This window comes from Bombyx mori, chromosome 7, assembly GCF_030269925.1.
Source record: "Bombyx mori chromosome 7, ASM3026992v2".
Classification (NCBI taxonomy): domain Eukaryota; kingdom Metazoa; phylum Arthropoda; class Insecta; order Lepidoptera; family Bombycidae; genus Bombyx; species Bombyx mori.
This window is the reverse complement of record NC_085113.1, coordinates 10437991-10457742: the sequence shown is the minus strand read 5'-3', so window position 1 is coordinate 10457742 and position 19752 is coordinate 10437991. Positions and strand designations below refer to the sequence as shown.

The 19752-nt window shown below is 36.9% G+C and overlaps 1 protein-coding gene across 7 annotated transcripts in view; it reads left to right on the top strand.

Annotated features, from left to right (window-relative positions):
• Gcy (receptor type guanylyl cyclase) overlaps positions 1-19752 on the top strand; it is a 311036-nt gene that overhangs the window by 262177 nt on the left and 29107 nt on the right. For all 7 annotated transcript variants that reach the window (XM_062669266.1, XM_062669268.1, XM_062669267.1 and 4 more), the window contains 4 exon segments: positions 2945-3083; positions 8131-8212; positions 16108-16231; positions 18873-19199. In XM_062669266.1, the coding sequence (XP_062525250.1) occupies positions 2945-3083; positions 8131-8212; positions 16108-16231; positions 18873-19199 (672 nt within the window).

Sequence of the window (19752 nt, the reverse complement as noted above, 5' to 3'; positions counted from 1 at the left end):
ATGTGCCTCGGCTTTTTTTGTCCAGCTCTTACCAGCCACCCTGCATAAGTGGTCACTCCATCGAGCCTGAGAGCGTCCTGTACTACGTTTCACAATTAGCGGTCTCCACTTAAAATAAATAATAGTTTAAAAAAACAAACAAAATACGCTTTTATAGAAAATCCAACTAAAAAATAGAAAATAAATTTGAATTAAAAATAGTGTAAGAAAAAATGATTTTATTGTAAAAAAGCGTGGGGTGCTTTTCAGGATAATATTATCAGAATAACCCTTCTACTCATATCTGTTCATAAAATATTTATAGCTACTGTTACCATGCACCCCACGCTTTTTTTATAATAACATCTTTTTTTCTTACACTGTTTTTAATTCAATATTATTAAAAAATATTTTCTATTTTTCAGTTGGTTTTTCTATAAAAAAGCGTATTTTGTTAGTTTTTTTAAACTATTATTTATTTTTTAGTTGAATTTCAATTAATTTTGTTAATACTGAATTGTCATCGGTCTTTAATAAGTATACCAAGCTTCGAGTTAATCCGACGTTTTGAAGGGGGTCAAAATCATGTTCAAAGATTCCGTTACAAACATATATACTAACATACATACGTCTGAAGCCAATAAAAGCGTATTAAAAACCTTTACCCCAAACGTTATCGTCAATAATTGAATGATTGACGCAAGAATATACAAAATAAGGTCAAGAAAAACATCAGACTTGTAACTACATTGTCCATCCGTTTGTTTTTCCGGCTAATCTCCGAAACTGCTGGATCGATATTGACGGGACTCCCACTGTTAGCGAGCTAATGTTTTAATGAATAACTAATGTTATTTCTATTTTTGAGAAAAGGTTCGGCGCGAAACGAATTACGATTTTGTAAAAAAAATAAAGCTAAAGCAAAGTATGGAAATGCTTGACGAAATAATACTTATCCTTATACCAAAACACAATATTGTCAACAAATAATGCAAAAGTAATTCTCAATGCGGGCCGCGTGTTGAATGGGAATATTAAAAATGTATCCAGGAACGAGGCTCGGTTATATTAAATTGGTCTCCCAACAGCTCCAGATGACTATAATATAAGTACAGGGCGCTAAGGCTCCATTCACGAAACCGAAACGAGAATAAAAAATATTGTTATTGCATAGATGGGTGTATGCTGACAGTTGTCCATCGGCTTTGTAAATAGTAGTTAATAGTTGTAGGGTATAGGATTAGTTAGTTGTATCGTCCAAAGGGCATCACTCCATGCAACATCCACACAAGCCCGTCACCCTCCCCCCCTCAAGGTAGTGAGGTTCGCCCCGAGGCCCGTTCCGTGCCCCGCTAAGGTGGTACGACGACCCCAGTAAGTAAGATGGGTGTAGCTCATGCTGGCTACCAGAGCCCATGACTAGAGGTCAAAGTCTTTGCTATATTGTATATGGCTCTCATTATTCAAACCTGAATGCCTAACTATTTGCGCCGCATGCACGACACACGAGGGCTTAGACCAGAAAATAGGTATAGACCATACCGTCAATAATGAAGTTAATATAAACTAATTCAGTTGATTAACTTTATATAGAAACGGTTTTCGAAACTTTATTGCTCTGGTGGCCGCCTTGCTTATTTCTGCCGTGAAGCAGTAATGCGTTTCGGTTTGAAGGGGGGGGGGGGGGGGGGGGGGCGGCCGTTGTAACTATACTGAGAACTTAGAACTTATATCTCAAGGTGGGTGGCGCATTTACGTTGTAGGTCTATGGGCTCCAGTAACCACTTAACACCGGGTGGGTTGTGAGCTCGTCCATATACCTAGGCAATAAAAAATAAATAAAAAAAATCTCAAGGTGGGTGGCGCATTTACGTTGTAGATGTCTATGGGCTTCAGTAACCACTTAACGCCAGGTTGGTTATGAGCTCGTCCACACATCTAAGCAATAAAAAAAAAAGTTTAGAAACCAGTGCTGCTGCAAAATTCCTAATGTCTAAAGTCTAAATCTACTGCGAAGCCATGACGCATTTCAGTGTGGAAGTCGGCAAAACGATTATTTCAATGGAACTGAGACTTATACTTGAGCACGGTGGCCCTTGTAATCCTTTGTTTATAAGCTGCGAACACCTTTTTTCCGAAATACTAATGCATGCTGACTTGAACCTTTGTGCTCAATGGTACTCAAATGGCTCTACGGTGCAAATGGCGTCATAGTACATAGTAAATGGGATATAGCAAGTCATGTAATATCTCATTTAGTCCAATTAAAGTCCAAAATTATATTCGTGGGCGATACAAAGCGTCCTCTTTCAATTTGGTTCTAATTAATCTAAATAAATTGCCTTAAATATTTCAAATCACTTAAGCAACGAAATGAAAATTAAAGAATTTCGTTCTAAAATTTTTAAAAATTTTTTTATTAAATTTATTTTTTTCACTTTGACTGACTTAAGCCGTACAATTGTTAAATGTAATTATAAAAAAAAAAAATGGTATTTGCATTTTAATCGTTTTTTGTATTTTGATTACATAATTATTAAATAAATTGTATTAACCACATTAACCACGAGCCGGTGACGGCGTGCGACTACCTTATGCATTAAACATCAATTTCAACCAAACAACAATATGCCAGCTCGGCTCATGATCTTCGCCTATCTTAACAGTAACTATACTGAGACCTTAGAACTTATATCTCAAGGTGGGTGGCGCATTTACGTTGTAGATGTCTATGGGCTTCAGTAAACACTTAATACCAGGTGGGCTGTGAACTCGTCCACCCATCAAAGCAATAAAAAAAGGGCAATAAAAAAAATTAGAAAAATAACCGTGAAGATTGCAGCTGATTCCAACTTGATGACATGCTAGACAGATCAGGTCATAGTCCCATATCTTTTACCATAGATACATAAAAGTATTATCTAAAGGTATAAACTAATTCAAACATCTTTTCCGTATCTCCTAGGTGGTAGCAACATACGTGGCCGCAAATAAAACACTACAGTTCACCGAGAATAGACCTATTTACTGGGCTGGCGGCCGAACCACTCCGCCCCCTGACACACCGGAATGCGGCTTCGATGGTTCGCTTTGTCCGGATAACTGTAAGTTGACATTCAAGGTATCTTTTTAGGTAATTAACTTTACTTGTACCCAAAGAAGCAAACGAGGCTTATAGCATAGCTTTCATTGCCTAATGATTACGGGCCACAACAATGCTAAGGTGGGTGGCGCATTTGCGTTGTGGATGTCTGTGGGCTCCAGTAACCACTTAACACCAGGTGGGCTGTGAGCTCGTCCACTCATCTAAGCAATAAAAAAAATTAAAAAAAATAGGCTTTTCTCTTTATGCAATCCTGAAAGAAGATACACTAGCACTCTAATTACTCTTGCGAAAGAGTAACTATTGATAAACCTTAATAATCCGGTAATATTGCACCATTTTAAACGTGGCCACACCGATGTCACTAAGCTTCTCATCTTTTTAAGCAATCCTGAAAGAAGATACACTAGCACCCTAATTACTCTTGCGAAAGAGTAACTATTGGTAAACTCTTAATAATCCGGTAATGTTGCATGCACCATTTTAAGCGTGGCCACACCGATGCCACTAAGCTTCTCACGTTTTTAAGCAATCCTGAAAGAAGATACACTAGCACCCTAATCTCTCTTGCGAAAGAGTAACTATTGGTAAATTCTTAATAATCCGGTAATGTTGCACCATTTTAAGCGCGGCCACATCGATGCCACTAAGCTTCTTATCTTTTTAAGCAATCCTGAAAGAAGATACACTAGCATTCTAATTTCTCTTGCGAAAGAGTAACTATTGATAGACTCTTAATAATCCGGTAATGTTGCACCATTTTAACCTTCAGCTCGGCTTCGGAACAAGAACGCTTTCGGATTGTCGGTCTCGTCGCGGAAGATTAATAGTATGGTTTCCGGCAGAGCGAATTGTTGAAACAAAATACTTAGTATAGATAGCATCCTCCCTTACTATTTCGGAGTCAGATGAAACTGGGTCGTTTGGTTCAAACCAATTAATCTCGGCGGATCTCATATGATTGCATATTAAGTAGTGTTGGTCGGGAGCTTAAAAATAACGTATTTCTGTTGTGTCTGTTGGCGATGATCTGGTGAATTCTCCCGGACCCAAAATAGATAGGGGTTGAAGCGGAATTATTTAGTACTCATAATGTGCCACCGACCTCTCTTGTCTCTTTCTATCAAGCTTAGTTAAACAATGTACAAAAGTACAATGCGTAATGTACATGAGGTAATGTACAAAAATTAGCTTATTAAAATTTGTGAAGATCAGATTAATTTCGTGCGATTTACCTTCCTCCCTATAATATATTTTTATTTCGATACGTGCTTTCACGTAAAGCCAAAAGACTATCGAGTAACCGTTTTAAGTGGATGACATAGGAGAATCTTTATTGGATCGTAGGGCTTCGGTCTCTTGATAGCGGGACCGAAAGTTTGTGAGCTTTTTCACTTGAGTTCAATTTGTAATTTAGAAGCAATGGAGAGCATTCCATTTTAGTAAGATAAAGAGTTCCTTGTGTTAGTCTCTAATTCTTAAACTATGAGTCGATTTGTGCCCAGCAAACATACTGTCCTATTTATTTTAATGAATATATCCGATATTGTTTGGATCATGTCATATCATCAAAAGAACAGAATAATTTACTAACCATTAAAAACATACATGATAACTCTAAAATTGACTGTTTATTAGTATCAGTAATCCACAGTGCGATGTAAAAAAAAACAGTTTTTATTTTTTAGAAAAGTATTTTAGTCTCTAACACGCTGTAAGAAAGCCTAAACTTAGCTGAATTTTACTACACTCAGGTGCGTGGGTGAGAATTCTTGAGAACAAGCTAGAAATGTGAATTATTGTTGTGAATGTCAGATATTAATTGGCGGAATTGATATTCGATTCATTCTGTTGTTGCGCCCACGTGTATTATTTATTTAATTTAGTAAAAACCCGAAAATAACTTCAAATTCGTTGTGCCAAATATGGTGTATTTTAAAATCAATATATTTTATTATGATAATAAAACGCTAAAATATGATTGGGACATTCACTATACGGCTTGCAAAATTAGTTTCAAAACGAATTTATTGATAGCTTGAAATCCAGAATATAGCTGAAGCTAATTAAATTTTAATACTCGTCAGTAACATAGTGTTAAAAATTTTTGACCAAAAAAAAACTGGAAAAGGAATTTTTACTGTAGTTATGCTGATGAGTCGACGGCTCAGCTGATATTAAGCGACTTTATAACCTACAGGTTTTTTTTTATTGCTTAGATGACTGGACGAGCTCACAGCCCACCTGGTGTTAAGTGGTTACTGGAGCTCATAGACATCTATAACGTAAATGCGCCATCCACCTTGAGACATAAGTTCTAAGGTTTCAAGTATAGTTACAACGGCTGCCCCGCTCTTCAAACCGAAACGCATTACTGCTTCACGGCAGAAATAGGCGGGGTAGTGGTACCTACCCGTGCGGACTCACAAGAGGTCCACCTTACACAAGAGGTCCTTACCACCAGTAAGACACATTAAGTCCTGAAGTTGAAGTTTCTAGAATAAAACGCATCGCATCTTTGAAACCGCAACTGAAGATTCTTCACACTAGAAACAGGCAAACTGGCGTAGACATGCAAACTTATTTACCATTCACTCAGATGAGAAACTAATCCAATCTAGTATTTTCTTCGGTATTACCAAGTCGTAAAAATGATTAAAACGACTCTCTTGGCTTAATCCTACGTTTTTTATTATTATATATTATATGTGATTATTATTATTTCCGAATATCTGATCTATACACACACAGGTAAAGAAAAAATAGTGTAATTCATAGGGACTGCCGATATAAGTGAAAACTTACTATTAAAATTTTAAATTTCATGTTTCAATGTTTAAATTAATATTATTAATATCCGCATGTGACTAGGAGATGTATAGAAATGGTAGAGCAAGGGAGACGGGGAAGAGATCGTCCGAAGAAGACATGGATGGAGTGTGTGGATGACAATATGAGAGAGAGAGGAGTGAGTGTTGAGCTGACGGCTGATAGAAGAGTATGGAAGAGTAAAATTAGCTGTGCCGACCCCAACTAGTGGGATAAGGTGAAGAAAAAGAAGAAGAACATCAATCTGGTTTTCACATCTATCGACACTCCGAGCAATAACTATTTAAATGTTTATATGATTTATTTATTATTCAAATATATCACGAGGTGTACAAGATCTCAATCTCAAGGGCTTAATGATTTATTTTGGTAGCAGATATTTTTCTTTTAAATCATCAAGAAACTAAATAAAAAATGTAGTAGATACATGAATCGAATTCTTAGTTTTTGTCGTGGCGTGCAGCCTCTTTGACGGGACATAAGATCTAGAACGGTTAGACACAGACTAAAACACGACACTTGACAAGAATTCAAAAATAAAGAAAGAAATGGAACGAGGGCGGACGCAACTAGCGGAAGGCAGTACTTTTTTTGACTTCTTAAAAGACGGACACGAATCAGACGACAAGGAAAGAATTGACCATTCTCATATGTAGGTACATAAAATAGACGACAAAAGAACTAACCGACCGTTTAGTTTTGTTTTTAAATTTTAAGTTCGAATTTCATTTTAAGTTCGAGTTTCGATCATATTGGGCAAACATTAGTTTGATATAAACAAACTAGCTGACCTGGCAGATTTTGTAGTGCCCCAATCGATAAATAAAAGACCTAAACTTTTGTATACAATAAACTTAAAACAAACAAATGGAATTCGTCCGACGGGGGACACATCAAAGGGAAAACAAAATTGTTATTTTTATTTAATTCCGATCACTTTCATATTTATCTACCATTAAAACCTTCCCTGGACTTCAACAATAATTCAAGACCAAAATTAGCCAAATCGGTCCAGCCGTTCTCGAGTTTTAGCGAGACTAACGAACAGCAATTCATTTTTATATATATATAGATATATAGATTCTAATTTGTTTGTTCGCGATATCTTATATCGTATATTATATTCTTCAAAAAAGTTATCGGTCATACTATGTATAACAGTTTAAAAGTATTTCACAGCGGAGCGTGGTCGCGTTTCACTAGTATTTATATAAAATCCTTTGTTACGAGCCAGAGAAATTGGGTTAATTGCGTGTTAAGAATAATGTGCGTTATCGAATCTCCCAACCCCTACGTCTGGACGAGGCAGATAATAAAATGTATAGTCGAGAAAATGTATGAGAAATATTAGAGCTGGTCGTTTGATATTAGCGGAGTAGTGCTAAGAAAACGTGCTTTGGTTAAGATCTACTTAAAATATGTATGTATGTATGTTGCTATATGATAATAGCCAATAATTTAAAACAATACACATAAATATGCACATAAACCTTACTCTTTTATTGTTACTAGAGGTAACGCAGTAGTCGAAATTCGACTATAATTAATTGGAATTGTAAGTTTGTACAATATTATGATTGTATTTTATATTTCTATAACTACAAAATTCGCCACTATAAAAAATATTAACAAAGACAAACAATATATTTTAATCTATTCTCAATTTGAGAACAGACGCCAAGAACAAAAGTTTGACAGTAAATAGTATGCATGCGTGTGTGCGTCAAATACATGGTATGTAGTGTGTGTAATGTTTTCTTTATCGATTTAATGTATCTTTTATGCATTATTTTAAAAAAATATTAGCATTGTGCACTCCTTCTCTATATTCTCTATAAGTGTGCAAAATTTCATACTCCTCCGTCCGCGCAATTTTCGTAAAAAAGGATACAAAGTTTTTACTTCACGTATTAATATATAGATTATTACGGTCATATTCTTTCTTTTATATATATTTTTATTGCCCTTGTAGGCAGACGAGCATACGGCTGACCTGATGGTGAGTGGTCACCGTCGCCCATGGACATCAGCAATGCCAGGCGGAGAGCCAACCTCCTGCCTACCGTTAAGTACTCTCTGTAAGCCTCGTTTGAAGAGAGACATGTCATAGCGCTCTTTATTGGCCTCTTAGCGCAATTTCTGCTGCATTGATAATGAATATGTAAGTACTTTTGGTAAGGACGTAATTGATTTATTCTGATGAATGTGTTTTGTTGCAGCACTCCCGGTTTACGCGATTCTCAGTATTGTATTGAGTTCCGTCGTTGTGATCTTGGCGATACTATCAGTCTTCATATACAGGTAAGACTAATTTAAGTCGCTAGCTTGAACGTCTTCAAGTCTCACTGTGAATGTCACGAAATCTGAAAAGAACCTTCCACGTTGAAGGAATAACATCGTGTAATAAAAATCAAAATTGCTAAATTATAATTTGCAAAGTCACCGGTATTTCTGCCGTGAAGCAGTAATGCGTTTCGGTTTGAAGGGTGGGGTAGCCGTTGTAACTATACTGAGACATTAGAACTTATCTCAAGGTGGTGGCGCATTTACATTGTAGATGTCTTGAGGCTCCAGTAACTACTTAACACAAGGTGGGCTGTGAGCTCGTCCACCCATATAAGCAATAAAAAAAAATGGGGTTAATTGGCTTCCAATTTGATCCACGGTGAGATATCTTCGTAAATGTGTTTGGAAGTCGGGGCATATGATTAAATGGTGGTGGTATATGATTATATGTAGATGTCTATGGGCTCCAGTGACCACTTAACACCAAGTGGGCTGTGAGCTTGTCCACCCATCTAACCTAGTGACAGTGATTAGGCTCCCTTCGGATAAGTCACCCACCCAGCCGTGGATACGTGGATAATGTCTCTAAACCTCAAACTAGGATTGCCTGTACTATTTGAATTTATATGAATTTCAATGTGTATGTCGGTGTTACGCCAGGATTTTCACACATAATGTCTTTTACAATCAAAATACAATACAATTCTATAAAACTTTAACATTACTTGTTTATCATAAAAAGCCACGTCTTAGTTCTTACACAATTTAGCCATTTTGTGTTTGTTGGTTATAGCAACTACAACTTATTTTATACAAATAAATGTAAATACAGCGAAACAATACACAGAATATGGCGTAATATTCACAATACATATTTTAATGATTTTTACATGACTAACATTAATTTATTTTACATAAATTACTTTTGACTAATATAAACTAACATTGTTATTATTCAGTATAATAATAGATGGTGCCAACACCATCATTGCATAGCAATTACAAAACTTAATTAAATTATTGCTGTTAATATTTATGCTTTGTTCATATTTAATTATTAATACAGTCATTTGTGTCTTTAAACAATAATATAAACATTAAACACATTCTGAACATTTTCACATCAAAACAGTGTCTGATAACTATTAAATACTAGGTGACCCGGCGAACTTTGTTCTGCCTTAGAGGCAATAAATGAGCAGACTTTTGATTTTATCAAGGTAAATTTTTTATTTGGATAATTAATGTAAATTAAAAAAGCAAGTATTTTAATGATATTTTATTGGCCATTTAGTTGTTATTGTTATTATATTTTCTTGTTCTTCTTCAGTCCTTTCACTCGGAATGTTTCAAATCCTAGTTGCATTACGGCTTCGTCGGGAAAGATTTGATCGTGTTGGTCGCGACATGGCTTCCTTAATGAATACCTATCTCGGCACAATAAGCTAATAGAAACTCGAAACAAACACATCAACCGGTCAACTTCAAAATTCTACTATAATTAACCATAGACTACATTACGTTTAACTGTCAGTTGCTTTTTGTTATTCCATATGAGTTACGTTTTGTTTATACCACGTTGTATGTCACGTCCCACGGAAACGTGATAAAAAGTATCCCATGTCCTTCTCCTGGTTCTAAGCTACCTCCCCACCAATTTTCAGCCAAATCAGTTCTGCCGTTCTTGGGTTATAGATAGTGTAACTAACACGACTTTCTTTTATATATATAGATGGTAGAATAACAGTTTCATCTTGCTAATAATAAATAAATAATAACATAGACTAAACTAAACTATATATCATTATGTTAATTATTGCCAATAGTAGCGTTTGCGCCCATTTGTACAAACACACATATATTAAGCAACCAGACTCAAGCAAACAAGCATATATACCTATATAATGGTAGGACCTCTTGTGCGTCTACGTGGGTAGGTACCACCACTCTGCCTATTTCTGCCGTTAAGCAGTAATGCGTTTCGGTTTGAAGGGCAGCCGTTGTAACTAGACTGAGACGTTAGAACTTATATCTCGAGGTGGGTAGCGCCTTTACGTTGTAGATGTCTTGAGGCTCCAGTAACTATTTAACACAAGGTGGGCTGTGAGCTCGTCCACCCATCTGGCCTGGTGACAGTGATTAAGCTCCTTTCAGATAAGTCATCCACCCAGCCATAATTAACTTCAAACTAGGATTGCGTGTACTATTTGAACCTATATACATACTTATATGAATTTCAATGTGTACAAACACGCATATATTAAGCACCCAGACGAGAAGCAAACAAGTTTGTTCGTTGCAAGAGTTTTTGCTCTATGTGCTAAGCCACAACCCTCGGACTAACAATCAGGGAGCTAATTACCACATCAACGTATCTGAATATAATCTTTATATACATACTAGCTAACCCGGCAGACTTCGTAGTGCCTCAATCGATAAATAAAAGATCTAAACTTTTGTATAAAATAAACTTAAAACAAACAAAAGGAATCCGTCCGACGGGGGACACATCAAAGGAAAAACAAAATTGTTATTTTTATTTAATTTCGAGCATTTTCATATTTATCTACCTTTTAAACCATTTTCTTAACTTCCACAAATAATTCAAGACCAAAATTAGCCAAATCGGTCCAGCCGTTCTCGAGTTTTAGCGAGACTAACGAACAGCAATTCATTTTTATATATATAGAAGAGAAGATGGTTTTTGCTGGCACGGTTTTAGACAGTTTTAGACGTGAAGTCTACAACCTTGCTCAATGAGCTTTTTTCAGTTAGGTAATAGCGTATTTGGTTGTAAATGTGTAATAATGTAAGATTTTCATGTTATACATAGTTTTTTTTTCTCAACTATTATACAATGAACCGCTTTTTTTAACAATGCCTGTCGGTACCTGTAATTGTGTTAGCATTTAGTATGGAATCAATGTACATGTTACTTGTAATATTCTGTGCTGATGTATAACATTTTGGTAGCCAATAAATAAAATGAAACAAAATATGTACGTATTGCTTAAGATGCGCTGTTGCTTTCTTCGCTTTCAAAGATAATTAAAGATCTGAGGTTATACGGAGTGACATCATCGCCGGATTTTTTTTAGAAGTAAATACCGATAAGGCGACTTATTTTTAAGGTCATATATATATATATAATATACTTAAAACCCGGTTTTACATGGCTTCCACAATAAAGAAATAAACGGCCGTCTGGTGTAGTGATAAGTGACATGGTCACTACACATGGGGATCGCGGGTTCGAATCCCGCCAAGGGGAGATATTTGTATGATAAATATAAATGTCTTTTCCAGGGCTATGGATGTATATTAAATATATGTATGTGTATAATAAAAATCTTACATTTATTTCCATTATCTGGTACCTGTAACACAAGTTCTCTACGAACTTATCACGGGACCAGTTAACGTGGCGTGATTGTTAGTAAATATTTATTTATTTATTTATTTATCATGCACTAGAAATGAAATTTGCGAAATTATAATTAGCGTAATTAGTGGTCTTAGGCTGTGTTCTGTGAGACCGCCCGGGTCAGTATCGACACAATATCTATTTCTACCGCAAAACACTGATGTGTTGTGATCTAAAGGACGAAACGGCTGTACATCTGTGCAATTGAGAATAAAATCTCATATCTCAAGGTGACGGTTTTAAAATAATGATTATTTTGGGCTTCGGTAATCGCTAAAATTATTCGTATCCTGTTCAGCCTAAGGATACGGTTTACGAATAAATCCACTTTGGGTTAAAAACAGAAATATCAATCAGTCTGTTCCGATATTCACTTCAAAGTAACTTTTTCTAACAAAATAAATAATCTCACCAATTTCGTATCGAAACGGTAATGAATATTTAATTTTAATTTCCGAATCGACACAGACTTTTTTTTTTGTATCCAAGCTCCGACTCCACCCTATCATTCTTTTTTTTTTTTTATTGCTTATATGGGTGGACGAGCTCACAGCCCACCTGATGTTAAGTGGTTACTGGAGCCCATAGACATCTACAACGTAAATGCGCCACCCACCTTGAGATATAAGTTCTAAGGTCTCAGTATAGTTACAACGGCTGCCCCACCCTTCAAACCGAAACGCGTTACTGCTTCACGGCAGAAATAGGCGGGGCGGTGGTACCTACCCGTGCGGACTCACAAGAGGTCCTACCACCAGTAATTACGCAAATTATAATTTTGCAGGTTTGATTTTTATTACACGATGTTATTCCTTCACTGTGGAAGTCAATTGTGAACAATTGTTAAGTACGTATTTCATTAGAAAAATTGGTACCCGCCTGCGGGATTCGAGCATCGGTGCATCGCTAGATACGAATGCACCGGACGTCTCTTATCCTTTAGGCCACGACGACTTCTATTCTGACCTCTGTTTATTTTACTTCAATAGATTAAACAGCAAAATAAATTACCGCTAAAACCGGTTTCGATGCCGCAAAAAGCTAATCATATTTGATTTCGAAATATTAAATTTTATTCACCTTTTGGGACTTTAAATTGTTAAATCATTCATTTTTCGAATCTCATACTAAATTGGCTGCATCGCTCGACTCCGAATTTGATTAAAACGCAAACACGATCCAGTCTTATGCCGGCCACTCACATGCGCGGAAATATTCGTACTTGTACGAATGTTCGCGCGCATGTGAAGGGCCGTCAAACATTCATTCGCAAGCTTAGCGGCTGTGCAAATGGGTTCGGTAGTCAATTTGCGAACCCGTTTGCGCTTCCTCCTACACTTGTTTACGAATGTCTCACGAATTTCTCCTCCTTTTTAATTCGTCAATAGAACATTGAAGAGAAAAAGAGTTTCGAATTCTTTCCCAGACATCATTAACAGCCATGCTGTTTTTATGGGATTTCTTTTGATGAAGATACGCTACACAGTAGACGTCACGATCTATGAAAACAGCGAAACCTCCGTTGCCTTCGTAATACTTGGCGCAACTGGTCACACGAATGTGTGGGAAACTACGCGAAGGATCGCGGTTCGCGCGCTTTGATGTCTGTTAAAAAACCGAGACAGCTTGGAAAACCACGAATGCAGCGAAAACTTTGCATAATCATTTGCAAATGTCGTCCTACACTTGCGGGTTTGCGTATTCGTGCGAATGTGAGTGACCGGTATTAGAGACGGGAAAGCCTCGACTTCACTGGAAGCGAATTTTCGACCTCACATCTCAAGGTCGACGGAGGAATTCACATAACGGTGTCTGCGAGCACCACTGCTTTGTACTTAGCTGGAACGTAACCTTGTTCATTGGCACAATATTAAAAGAAGGCCCGAACTTCGATTATTCTATCATTGTAATGAAAAGAAAAAGACAACCTTTCGCAACGAAAATGAGTGTATTCGTATAATTTCTTTTTTTTTTTTATTGCCCTTGTAGGCAGACGAGCACACGGCCCACCTGATGGTGAGTGGTTACCGTCGCCCATGGACTTCAGCAATGTCAGGGGCAGAGCCAAGCCGCTGCCTACCGGAACATCTATCATCACATATTAACATCTATCATCGAAATATCCTTGTAATCTTAACATTAAAACCCTGTTTTTAATACGCTTTTATTAGCTTCAGAAGTATGTATGTGTTAGTATGTAACGGAATCTTTGAACATGATTTTGACCCCCTTCAAAACGTCGGATTAACTCGAAATTTGATATACTTATTAAGGACCGATGACAATACAACATAAAAAATATATTTTAAAATTGAAATTTAACTCAAAAATTAAAAATAAATAATACTTTAAAAAATTCGCTTTTATAGAAAATCCAACTAAAAAATAGAAAATGAATTTTAATAAATTTGAATTAAAAATAGTGTAAGAAAAAAATATTTTATTGTAAAAATACGTTGGGTGCTTTTCAGGATATTATCAAAATAACCCTTCTACTCATAGTATCTGTTCATAAAATATTTATAACTACTGATACCCATACTGCACCCCGAACATCGATTGTTCTCGAATATTCTATAAAAAAAAAAAAAACCTTTCGCAGCGAAAATCAGTCTATTGGTATCAAAATTTATCATCGAAATATCCTTGTAATCTTAACATTAAAGCCCTGTTTTATTAATTGTGATATACAATAGCAACAATCAGAAAAATTTTCGCCTAAGTCGACTTAACGCTGGGGAATCCATTTACGGATACCCGGTCCGGGGGGGTAACGAACCGGGTTATGTCGGACTCCGGCGCCTCCTGAGAGGAAGAGGGGGACGAGAAGGTCCCCGAATTCCTCGCAAGAGACTACGCCTTGAAAAAGGCGCGCGAAGCACTTGCCCCGCAGAACGACTACCGACTAAACCCCATCGAGCTCCACCACACCGGCTACACCAGACCTACGGTACCGCAGTGCGCGCCGAAAGTCCGCCTTCGCCGGTACCCGTCATGATGATAAGACGGGAGTTCATCTCCGGGAAAATCCCGAAGGACGTCATTTCGGGAGATACGCCTAAGTCGACTTAGGCATATTCTCATTCCATTTCTTTTCTCTTCTAACCTTCTGTATTATGTAGGGGATCTAATTGAACCCGTCAATTATATTATGTTCGTTAGGCGTATTCCGAGTTTATGTGAGACGTTATAAATTAGAAGTTGTATTATTTTTACTGGTGGTAGGACGTCTTGTGAGTCCGCACGGGTAGCTACTACCAGCCTACCTATTTCTACCGTGAAGCAGTAATGCGTTTCGGTTTGAAAGGTGTAGCAGGTGATGTACTGTAAAAACTAAGACCTTAGAACTCACGCCCCATGATAGGTGGCAGCGATTACATTGTTGACGTCTATGAGTTCTGGTGACCATTTGACGTTTGGTGGACCGAGAGATCATCCCCCTATATAAACAATAAAAATAATAATTGATTTAACGGAATGCAATATATAATTTGCGTAATTATTAGTGGTTGAGTGTACCTTAGGCTCTCACGGGTGAGCTACCACAATCCCTACTAGTATCTGCCGCTAAGCAATCACATATGATGATCTAAATGGTGGAATAGGTGCAATACAATTCAGAGTTAGGTTTGGCGATATGTACACTGTTATTCTTGCGGGATGCGGTAACCATTTAAGTTCAGGCCGTTGACTTATTTACCGGACTATAGAATTAAAAAACCTGATATTCATGATTTGACCTCATGTCTCAAGGTAGGCGGCGATATTCGAATAGTAATGACTAGAGATGAGGCGGTCAGGTCATCTTTAACTATGTACATCAAAATCAGCAAAAAATTACATAGTTTCTAATAGAACACATGTGGCTATTCTATCTACACTTGAATTAGCTACTAGATAATGTAGTTATTTTGATTTTTAAGAACAATGAAATAGGTTCAATAATTTTATATGCCTTATATTTTTTAAACTTAATCAAGCCACCGGGCAAATTTACAGACAAACAGTACCACCAAATATATTTTATTACTTTTTGTTTTACTGGTGGTAGGACCTCTTTTGAGTCCGCACGGGTGCGGTAAGCAGTAATGCGTTTCGGTTTGAAGGGTGGGATGGCCGTTGTAACTACACTGAGACCTTAGAACTTATATCTCAAGGTGAGTGGCGCATTTATGTTGTAGATGTCTATGGGCTCCAGTAACCACTTAACACCAGGTGGGCTGTGAGCTCGTCCACACATCTAGGCAGTAAAAAAAAATTTATAAAACATGAAAAAAAAATCTCAGCGTGATAATCCCAAGAAATTAAACAAACGGTAATTAGAATAATTCTGACGAAGGCACTAAAAACATCGACCCCATTACATACAAGGCTAACTACATATAAGTTTTTATTTCAGTCATAAAGATAGACGTTAGGATATATTTCTACCTCTCTCAATAGCTTCTGGAAGCGTGTATCTATAAAATGTTTATTTTTCTCTTAGGCATTATAAACTTGAGGCGGAAATCGCGATGATGACCTGGAGGGTTAGCTGGAGTGATGTCCTGCAGCCTGGCGGTCGACTCAGAGGCAGTCTGCATTCAATAACCAGACGCTACAGCACTGGAGTAAGTTATCATGAGAATAATATTTTTTTTGATTAAGTATTTTTTCATTATTCCATCGATGAGTGAACGAGCTCAGCTGGGTTGTGAGCTTTAAGTGGTTATCGGAGCTCATAGACATCCACAACGCACATGCCATCATCCTTTACTGGTGATAAGACGTTTTTTTATTGCTTAGATGGGTGGACGAGCTCTACTTAACACCAGGTAGATTATCTACTGGCTTAGCCATCTAAGCAGCAAAAAAAAACAGTTCAGAAGCAAATCAATGTTGTTGCCAGTCAAACTATTCTGACTAAAGTACTTTGTTGAGAACACAAACTGAAATTATAATCTGAAGAAAGGGAGAACTAGGCGCTTCAATAACTTAAGTTATTATTCCTTAGTCCTAAATTACCCGCAAAATTATAATTTTCGTAATTACTGGTAGTAGGACCTCTTGTGAGTCCGTACGGGTAGGTACCGTGAAGCAGTAATGAGTTTCGGTTTAAAGGGTGGGGCAGCGGTTGTAATTATACTGAGACCTTAGAACTTATATCTCAAGATGGGTGGCGCATTTACGTCGTAAATGTCTATGGGCCCCAGTAAGCACTTAATCCCAGGTGGGCTGTGAGCTCGTCCACCCATCTAAAGAATAAAATAATAATCATAATCTCAGCTTCATAATAAAATTCATGTACATACATTACGTGAACTATATCCGGAAGTTTATCCGTGCTAAGAATCATCCCGCAAAATCATACATTACGTAACTATCTTACATTGTGAGTCTATATAGGCGGTATCACCTATCTATTTCTACAGCTAAGTAGCCATATACGGCCGAAATAACATAGGATAGCGACATTACAACATATTTGCGACCTTAATTTCACATCTACACAATATTCTTGTTCAAATATTTATGAGCCCTAGCTTAAAACCCCAGTTCAGTTTCGTTAGTAAGAAAGAATATAGTACATAATAAACTCTACTTACATTATCTAAGGCAGATCCGCAAAATTTTCCCAGCAAATAAATCAGTAACTCAAGAATCGATATTCAGAGACGTGATCTTTGTCACAAAATTTGTCGCACAGAGTGTTGGTAAGAACTTCACACATAGCTACACAAAACGACCGAGCGATTTGAAGAAAGAAATAGGTCAAAAAACCGACACGAGAAAGTGTTGATCTCAAGAAAGAGATTTATTCGTTCCATTTATTTGGAAATTTAGAAATACGAATTCCATTTAAATCCAAATCGAAAGCTGAATCAATTTATTTAAATTCTTAAAGAATGGGTTTTTATTGAGTCGACTATAAATAAACATTATCAATCTTCACTGTGTTTTTGGGCATTAACTAATAATACGTATCGTCCGATAGATCTTGGGCTATTGAGTCAAATGCTATTGAGTCACATCTAAGTAATAAGAAAAATAAAAATAAAAACGTGCTATGAATTTTTTAGACATTTTTCACCATAGCTATTCTACATGAAAATCTTTTGATACAAAATTACGGAAAATGTTGAATAGCATCAACCAAACTCATACCAGGCGGGTTTTACAATATGATTATACATATTATCTTCCACTAATCACTAAATACCTGGTAAACACTTTGGTTCAATAATGCCTTATCTATTAAAATATAATAGAATGCAAACGCTAAATCAATACATTCTCTTGGAAAAACAAACACCAAAACAAACCTGGGTTATAGTGGAAAGATCCGAGTCAATGGAATCTCCAGTATAGTACCGAAGTAACAACTATTCAAGTTACGTTTCCATACTTCGCTGTAGAAATTTCAGACTGTGGTATCAACTTGAACGAATTCACCACATCTCCTTAGTACTTAAATTAGGAGGAAACTATCTTAGAGAATAGAAAAAGAATAAAGGTGAGAATTATAGATAGGCAAAGCTACACTGGTGTCTTCTGATTCATAAAACTCTACTGATGGTAGGCAAGTTGTAAGCTCACACGGTTAGATATACTACTTTGTCTATTCCTGCCGTGAAGTAGTCGTGTGTTCTGGTTTGAAAGGTGTGACAAACTATGCAAATGATGTCTACACCTCACATACAAATGTGTCGGAAGCCCGTGAAGCAAAATTCACGTTCTGTGGACTGTTTCGTTCTCGAGTACCTGTTTTTAAGAACAGATGAGCCTGTCAGTCCAATAAAAATAAAATAGTTCCGAACTCGACTGTGAATTCGGGATTAGCGCGGACGTCATGACCCCAATTACCTACTGCTACGGGGTATTCTGTCAGAGCCTAACAATGAAATTTTCTTTATCATCGACTAAAACGTGTAACGCGACCAAAACGACAATACCTTTTGCCCTTCGGATGACTATAAGAACAATTGTTTCGTTTCTCTTTTTTTCATTTCAATTATCTTTTATTCGTTCGCGATTGTCGTTCTGAGCGGTTTCTATGTTCTTTTTTAAAGATACGATTCCGAGAATATTTTCATTTTTAAAAGATGTTTCTTTGGATACTGTATTATTTGGAAAAATATTCTTCGGCGTACTTTAATCTAGGCTATCACGAATACTCTCATATGGACTTGCAAAGTTTTCTTAGTTCTAATAATTATTACATAATTTCTTGACGACTTCAAGAATTTTGAGGAACGTTTTTAAATCACTTAGACCACGTTCTCCGACGAAGCGACATCATTGGCTGGAGATCGCCAAGTGTACACTCCATGTGGATTCTACAAGGGCTGCAGAGTCGCAATCAAACTAGTGGACAAACAGCGAATAGACCTCACCAGGCCGTTACTGCTGGAGCTGAAGAAAATGAAAGATCTCGAGCACGACCATTTGGCGAGGTTCTATGGGGCCTGCGTTGATCCGCCGCACTGCTGCTTGTTGACCGAATACTGTCCGAAAGGATCTTTGCAGGATATCCTTGAGAATGAATCTATCAAACTAGATTGGATGTTCAAAGTCAGTTTGATGCACGATATAGTAAAGGTAAGCTATTTTTTGATACATTTAAAATATTTGAACAGACTACGTGCGTGAAAGATAACACCTTGATTAGCAAATAAAAGTTTTGTTTTAATTTGTATAGGTATGTCTTTGAAAATGTAAATTATTCTGTGTGTTGATAGATAAACGACTTTATATTGTGATGAGATGAAACCCATAATGTGAATACCGTCTTGAGCCCGTGGTCAAAGTGCAAAATTTATATGGTATAATGACTGTTGCACCATTAAGACTATGTAGGATCCGGTTTTGAGGGTGCTATGATGGTTAAAAAGCAAATGCAATGCTTGGGTTCCAAGCCTTATAGCGGCTTTTGATTTGTGAGATTTATGGACTTCAATATCTTCTTAACACCAGTGCAGACTAACGTAAGCACATTTTGACCAGAATAGCACACTTGTATCCCGGAGACAATAATGTAGATGTCCTGACGCTGACTGTAATTATGTTCATTTTGATCATTATTATGATCTCATTATTTGATATGAGTCTCTCTCGTAGTGCTCCAATGACCCTCCCCCAATCGCTGCTAAAT